Source organism: Eimeria tenella, genomic scaffold (genome assembly GCF_000499545.2).
Source record: "Eimeria tenella Houghton genomic scaffold, Eth_scaff31, whole genome shotgun sequence".
NCBI classification, from domain to species: Eukaryota; Apicomplexa; class Conoidasida; order Eucoccidiorida; family Eimeriidae; genus Eimeria; species Eimeria tenella.
Genome location: NW_013542966.1, coordinates 300,119 through 307,376, shown reverse-complemented (window position 1 = coordinate 307,376; position 7,258 = coordinate 300,119). Strand labels below are relative to the sequence as shown.

The 7,258-nt window shown below is 57.5% G+C and overlaps 3 protein-coding genes across 3 annotated transcripts; 1 reads left to right on the top strand and 2 right to left on the bottom strand.

Annotated features, from left to right (window-relative positions):
• Positions 1-17: 17 nt before the first annotated feature.
• ETH_00015525 (RON10, related) lies at positions 18-1,584 on the bottom strand (the record flags this gene model as incomplete). The annotated part of the gene is made up of 2 exons (XM_013376069.1): positions 18-302; positions 928-1,584. The coding sequence occupies 2 exons, from the start codon at positions 1,582-1,584 to the stop codon at positions 18-20; spliced, it is 942 nt and encodes a 313-aa protein (XP_013231523.1).
• Positions 1,585-3,478: 1,894 nt separating this feature from the next.
• Positions 3,479-4,962, top strand: ETH_00015520 (Chromosome II, complete genome, related; the record flags this gene model as incomplete). The annotated part of the gene is made up of 3 exons (XM_013376068.1): positions 3,479-3,590; positions 3,915-4,040; positions 4,796-4,962. 3 exons carry the CDS (start codon positions 3,479-3,481, stop codon positions 4,960-4,962), a joined length of 405 nt encoding a protein of 134 aa, XP_013231522.1.
• A 444-nt stretch (positions 4,963-5,406) lies between these two features.
• On the bottom strand, positions 5,407-6,849 carry ETH_00015515 (LSM domain-containing protein, putative; the record flags this gene model as incomplete). The annotated part of the gene is made up of 4 exons (XM_013376067.1): positions 5,407-5,481; positions 5,679-5,762; positions 6,174-6,259; positions 6,825-6,849. The coding sequence occupies 4 exons, from the start codon at positions 6,847-6,849 to the stop codon at positions 5,407-5,409; spliced, it is 270 nt and encodes an 89-aa protein (XP_013231521.1).
• Positions 6,850-7,258: the final 409 nt, after the last annotated feature.

Below are 7,258 nucleotides of genomic sequence, written 5' to 3'. Positions count from 1 at the left end.
GCTAGCTAGCTAGCTAGCTAGCTAGCTAGCTGTCGGGGCCCCGCACCTCTGTGGAGGTCTTGGGGTCGGCAGCCTTCTTTGGATTTAAACTCTTGGCGCTCGAGAAAGACCAGCGGAGGCCCCAGTCTGAAGGTGCGGGTTTCGACGACGTGAATTTGCTGCTGCGGCAGCCACTGACAAGACCCGAAGGCCTGCTGCTGCTGCTGCTGCTGCTGCTGCGCGGCGGGCGTGGCGCTGCTGTCCGCCTCGCTGTAAAAAGAAACCCCAGACACCCACTCGAAAAACGGAGACTCCGGCAGCGTCTGCAGCAAAGCCAAACCCTCACAGCCCAAACCCTAAACCCTAAGCCCCCGCACGGCCCAAACCCTCGCGAAACCCTGAACTACTGCAAGCCCCAAACCCTTACTGAATCCCGAACCGCCGCAAGCGACAAACGCTTTATCAACCCTAAACACCAGCAAACCCCGAACCCTCGCTAAACCCTAAATCGCGGCAAACCCTAAACCCTCGATAAGCTGTAAACAGCGAGAAACCCCAAACCCTCGCTAATGCTTAAACCGCCACGGGCCACAAACCCTGATCAAACCCTAAACCGCCGCCAGACCCAAACCCTCGGCTTCAAGCCGCTTCAAACCCCAAACCCTCAACCCAATGTACTTGAAAGCTGTCATTGCTCTAAACCCTAAACCACCACAAACCCTTTCGAGAAAAGCAAACCCTCAGAAAAGAGCAGAGGCAAGAGAAAGTCCTACTAACTCCCAGGGTTTAGGGTTTAGGGTTTAGGGTTTGGCCCCCCTAAACCCTGCAAGAAAGGCAGCAGCGAGCTGAAGTCCCGTCCCGCGCGCAGCGCCGCGTGTTCAGCCGCCACGCTGTGGCGCCTGCGCCCCAGCTTAGGGTTTAGGGTTTAGGGTTTAGGGTTTGGGTCACCTGCCAAGTGCCGCAGAGCATAGGCAAGCTGCCAGTTTCCCCGTACTCTGGAAGAGTGCCTCCAGTTATTTTTTTCAAATTAATTCTTTCTTTCCTCAAGGCCTTTTGCATGCGCTGCTCGAGGGCTTCGAGCCCCGCGGGCAGCGGCAGCCCCACTGAGGACACGTGCGCAGCGCCTGCTGCTGCTGCTGCTGCTGCTGCGGGGGCTGCTGCTGCTGCTGCGGGCGGCTCGGACGCTGCTGCGGCTCTTGGGGAGGGTGGCGGCTCTGCTGCTGCTGCTGCTGGGGAAGACTCGGATGCGGGGACTGCTGCTGCTGCTGCTGCTGGGCTCTCCGGCTCGCCCTGCGCAGCGGAAGCAGCAGCAGCGTCTGCTGCTGCTGCTGCTGCTGCGGGGCCTGCTGCTGCGGCCTTGCCTGTTTCGTTTGCAGCAACAGGGGCTGGCTCGCTCGCGCCGGCTGGTGCTGCTGCTTGCTGCTGCTGCTCCGGCTGCTGCTCCTGCTTCTGATCCTGCTGCTGCTGCTGCTGGAAGGAGGGAAGGAGCCAGGGGTCCTCTTCGTCTGCCCACCGGGGCTCCTCTGGCTGCAGCAGCAGCTGCTGCTGCTGCTGCCGCCTGCGCTGCAGCACCTTGTGGCTCTGCTGCAGCAAAGATATTCCCATGTCGGTCTCCACTGTGGGAATTTCGTACCGAGACAAACTGGGAAACCCCCGCTGACCTGCAACCACCAATTCTTAAACCCTAAACCCTAAACCCTAAATCCCAAGGCTTAGCTGGTCATAGCTGCATTTCACTGGGGCAAAGCCGCACCTCTGCGCGCAGGTTTGCTACGCCTAGGGTCTAGGGTTTAGGGTTTAGGGTTCAGGGTCTAGGGTTTAGGTACCTGTCAGCTGTACAGCTGCTAGGGGCGCGGGTAGAAGTGCTGCTGCTGCTGCTGCAGCAGCAGCAGCAGCAACAGACAGCATCCCTTTAGTCATCTGCATGGCGCAGCAGACGCAGTGAGCAGGTCCATCTTCTCCTTTAGGGTTTAGGGCTTAGGGTTTGGGGTTTGACGGCCTAGGGTTTGGGGCTTACGCTTTTCCAGAGATAATATTTGCTGCCTTGTGCGCTCCAGCAAGGCTTGCTGGCGCTGCTGCTGCTGCTGCTGCTGCTGCAGCGCCGACACGCGGGAAAGCAGCAAGGGTTGAAACAAACCCTAGGCTAATTCAAAGTTCGCGAATTAAGGTGAATCTGACGGCCGGGGGTTTAGGGTTTAGGGTTTAGGGTTTAGGGCTTGGGCTCGGATGGACCATTCGTCAGCCGTAGCTCCCGTGTCACAAGCACAAGCACCGCAAGAAAAAACCTAGGGTGTGAGTCCTAGGGTTTAGGGTTTAGGGTTTAGGGTTTTAAGTAAAGATCTTCCAGTCAAAACGAGACAAGGGACAATGAGAGACAGGGCGGAGACTGTCTCCTTCCTGATGGGCTCCAACGGTCAACAGCTACGAAGTTGCCTCTGCCGGTGCTGCTGCTGCTGCTGCTGCTGCTGCTGGCCCATCAAATGAAGACAAAGAAAACAATAACAGATTTCAGTCCTACCCTTAAGAGTTCAATAAAACACTGCAGTATACGCAGCTATTGCTGCCGCATCAGCAGCAGCAGCAACGGCTGCAGCAGCAGCAAGGCTTCGTCGGCGCCCGGCCGAGCAGCAGCAGCAGCAGCAGCAGCAGCAGCAGCAGCAGCAGCAGCAGCAGCAGCAGCAGCAGCAGTCCAGCTGAAAAGAGGCATACACGCGTGCTACAAGTACTTTAATAAATTTAATTTTTAGTTCAAAACACATTAAAGACTTCGCGGTGTGGTCTTTAGCGGTAGCAGCAGTAACAGTACCAGCTGCTGCTGTCTCGGCAGCTACAGCTGCAGCAGCAGCAGCAGCAGCAGCAGCAGGTAGTCGGTTCTGCAAAATTCAAGTGCATGCATGCTGGGCCCTTTCACCGTCTGCTTCTTCTCTTGCATAAATTCGTTAGTAACCCTTAACCTAAAACCCTAAACCCTAAACTCTAGCCGCTAAATTGCGCGCCTGAACGTCCTGCAGGGGAGCTGTGCTGCATAGCCAAAGCAGTGCTGCTCCACCAGCAGTTGGACTCCCCGCTGCTGTCGCTGCTGCTGCTGCTGCTGCTGCTGCTTCAGATGTACGCACACCTGAACTGCAAGCTGCATTGCTGCGGGAAATTGGCTGCAGCAAACTGACAGGTGGGGCCCCTGCCTTGCCAGCCCCAGGCCGCAATCTCGAAACCCCAATCAGCAGCAAAGCTAAACCCTAAACCTTAAACCCTCGAAAACTCCTTACCTTTATTCATTCCGGTGTCGCTACACACGGCCGAGCAGCGCCGCAGCAGCAGCAGCAGCAGGAGCGCGGCAGCACAGCAGCAGCAGCAGCCACCGCAGTAGCAGCAGGAGCACACCAGGAGCAGCACAGCAGCAGCAGCAACATCAGCAGCATTGCAGCCGCAGCATCGCAGCAGCGACACGGCAGCAGCAACGCAACAGCAGCAGCCGCAACAGGGACAGCAGCAAACCAAAATGGCAGCAGCAGCAGCAGCAGGCCGCTCTCTCTTCTTTCCTGGAATAGCCCCGGCGCTGCAGCGCCGCGCCCTGCAGCTGCCGCTGCCGCAGAAGGCGAAGGACTTCATCAGTAAGTCCCAAACCCTAAATCCCGGAACCTAAACCCTAAACCCAAACCCTAAACCCTCCAACAGTAGCGAGAGCTGCAGCAGCAGCAGCAGCGGACGCGCAAGAAGCAGCAGGCAGCGGCAGCAGCAGCAGCAGCAGCGGACGCGCAAGAAGCAGCAGGCAGCGGCAGCAGCAGCAGCAGCAGCAGCAAACCTGCAGCAGCCGCAGTGCCTCCCGTCCACTGCCACGTTCCTCCTCGCGCGCAGCAGCCCGCGCCCGCGCCGCACCCCCAGCAGCAGCAGCAGCAGCAGCAGCAGGTTGCTGCTGCGTTTGCTGCTGCGCACAGGCCACCCCGCGGGGCCCTTCACCATTCACTTTTGGGCCCCAACTTTCAAGTGGGGAATTTCCATCGCCAATTTAATCGACATGCTCGACAAAGACGTCGCCGGAGTCTCGCCTGCGCAGCAAATCGGTGCTGCTGCTGCTGCTGCTGCTGCTGCTGCGCTGCTGCTGGGGATGGTGCTGCTGCTGGGGGTGGTGCTGCTGCTGGGGCGGTGCTGCTGCTGCGCGGCTGCTGAGGATGGGGTTGCTGCTGCGCTGTTGCTGGGAATGGCGTTGCTGCTGCGCTGCAGCTAAGGATCGAGCTGCTGCTGCTGAAGCCGTTGCTGTTGCTGCAGGGCTGCGCGAGCTGGTGCTGTTGCTGCTGGGCTGTTGCTGCTGCAGCGCTGCTGCTGGAGCTGGTGCTGCTGCTGCAGCTTGGGGTCTGCGTCCGCTTTGCTGCTGCACTCAGTGTTGCTGCTGGTTGTGCTTTTGCTGCTTTATGGCAGAGAGCGCAACAGCTGCTGCTGCTTCTCTTGTTCTTGCTGCTGCTTTATGCGCCGCCCTCACAAGGCACGCTCTGCATTTTGTTGCTGCTGCTGCTGCTGCTGTTGCTGCTGCTGCAGCTGTGGCAGCTACGGGCATTATCTGGTCGAGGTACAGCATGGTAATTACGCCTAAGAACTGGAACCTTTTCAGTGGTAAACCCTAAACCCTAAACCCTAAACCCTAAACCCTATGTACTGTAAACCCTAAGCAGCAAGCTGCAGCCTTGTGCCCCCGTACAGACTGCAGTAGGCAGTTCGGTTAGCGCAGCAGCAGCAGCAGCAGCAGCAGCTGCAGCAGCGCAAATCTGTGCAGCAGCTTGAGGGTTTAGGGTTTAGGGTTTGGAGGCGATTGGCTGCTCAGTTAACGTCGCAATGGCACTAACCGGCTGCATGCAGTTGGCCCGCGTTGCCTACCGAGAGTTTCAGGGCAGCAGCAGCAGCAGCAGCAGCAGCAGCAACAGCAGCACTGGGAGCAACAGCATTGGCAGCAGTCCCAAAGACAGCAGCAGCAGCGACAAAGCTGCATAAGTCGCACATGAAGTTGCTGCACTGCAGCTGCAGCAGCCGCAGCAGCAAGACAGCAGCAGCAGCAAGGCGGCAGCAGCAGCAGCAAGACGGCAGCAGCAGCGAGAGTTCTGGAGGCGTCAGCGAAAGGTACTTAAAACCCTCTGTTCCTGCCGCTTCTGCAGCTGCAGCAGCAGCAGCAAAGGGCAGGAAGCGTGCATGCTGCTGTGGGGAGGCGATCCCAGCTGTGGGGAGACGATCCCTGACCCCACACTCGGGGACGATCCCAAAATGGCAGCGAGGCGATCCCGGGATCGAAGAAGACGATCCCAGGACCGAAAAGACGATCCCAGGATCGAAAAAGACGATCCCAGGGTCGGGAAAGACGATCCCAGCAGCGGGAGACGATCCCGGGATCGATCTATCCCGGGATCGGGGAGACGATCCCAGTGTGGGGTTTGACTTTGCTCAAGTGCTGAGGGGAGAGAGAAGAACTACTGCGTCTCCCCTCACAAATATGAGGGGCAATTTACGCACTGTTTTCTGCACCCCACACCGCAAACCCTAAACCCTAAACCCTAAACCCTAGGGAAGAGAGCCAAAGAAGGTAACTGAGGGACACGGGCTCTGGCCGTTGCCTTCTTTCGAAGTCCTCGAGTGTGGCGGCCAGGCAGTAGGGTTTAGAGACTAGAAGACCAAGTCGAGGGTTTAGGGTTTAGGGTTTAGGGTTTAGGGTTTACGGAGAGCTTGTTGGTGGCGTCGTCGACGACAGTGAGGGTTTCTTCTGCGTCTGCGAGGACCAGATTTAGGTGGACATCATAGGACTGCAACAAAAGCGCAAACCTCAAACCACAAAAAAGGGTTTAGGGTTTAGGGCTTAGCGTTTCAGCCAATGGCTGCACGCAGACAGAAAGGCAGTACAACTGTTTAGCCCAACAAAAGAACAGAGCCGCGAAGTGCATAGCTGCTGCTGCTGCAGCAACTGTGCACCTGGTGCAGCAGCAGCAGCTGCTGCTGCATCTACTGGAGAAGCAGTGGCTGCTGCTTCTGCTGCAGTAGCGGCTGCTGCAGCACTCGAAAGCAGCAAAAGAGCCAAACAGATGAAGCAAAATGTGACGGCCACAGTGCAAATAGGTATTTGCTGCGGAATGACAGAAGCAACGGCAACAAAGCAGCAGCAGAAACAGCAGCGGCAGCAGCAAAGCAGCAGCAGCAGCAGCAGCAGCTGTTCGTACGTGGAGAGTGCCCTTGAGTTGCCGCTCGCCTCTGCACTTCACAAACACCTTTTCCTCCACAGATAGACGAGCTATGTCCAGGGGCTCTGCAGCAGCAGCAGCAGCAGCAGCAGAGCAGCAGCAGCAGCAGAGTAGCAGGAGCAGCAGAGTAGCAGAAGCAGCAAAGTAGCAGCAGCAGCAGCAGGAGAGTAACAGCAGAAGCAGCAGAGTAGCAGCAGCAGCCAAGTAGCAGCAGCAGCAGAGGAGCAACAGCAGCAGAGAAGCAACAGCAGCAGCAGCACAACAGCAGCATTTGCACAGCACAGCAGCACAAGTGTAGCAGCAAAACAGGCAGCAGATGCAGCGCCAGCTGCTAGGCCGCCTGCTGCAGCAAAGAACTAAAAGGCTGGGAGGCGCAGGAGCAATAATAGCTGCAGCAGCAGCAACATATACAGCTGCTGCGGGCCCAGAAGGACTCGGAGGAGCAGCAGCAGCAGCAGCAGCAGGAACAACTGTGCTGCGGCATCTGCAGCATCGTTGGTTGCTGCGGCGTCAGCTGCAGTTGCAGCAGCGACGGTGCGAACAGCAGCGTGCGCAGCGTTTCAAACCCACACTGCAGCAGCAGCAGCAGTAGCTGCTGCTGCTGCTGCCGCGGAATACTTGGATTCTTACCTTGCAGCATTTGAGCATTCTTCATTTTGACTTGCTGCGGGAACTGGGCCAGAGGGAGAGAAGGGTTTGCGTACTGGGGTTTAGGGTTTAGGGTTTAGAGCATGCTGGAGAAGAAAGCGCATCTGCTGCAAAACAAAAAAAGTTATTGTAGAGCTAGCCGACTTAAAGTTTGACAGCTGCTGCTGCTGCAGTTACTGCTGCTGCTGCTGCGGCTGCTGCTGCATGCAGCGAGTGTTACTGAAGGTGTTCCCTATAGCAGCAGATTTGCCGAGGCGGCGTCAGCAGCAAATGATAATACTTAGTTGAAGACACTGAAAACAGAAACAAAAACATTGACACATGCTAATTCCTACTAACAGCAGCAGCAGCAGCAGCAACTGAAGCAACAGCGGCAGCAGTAGCAGTAACACCCCCGTGTCGGCTGCCGTTGTCTG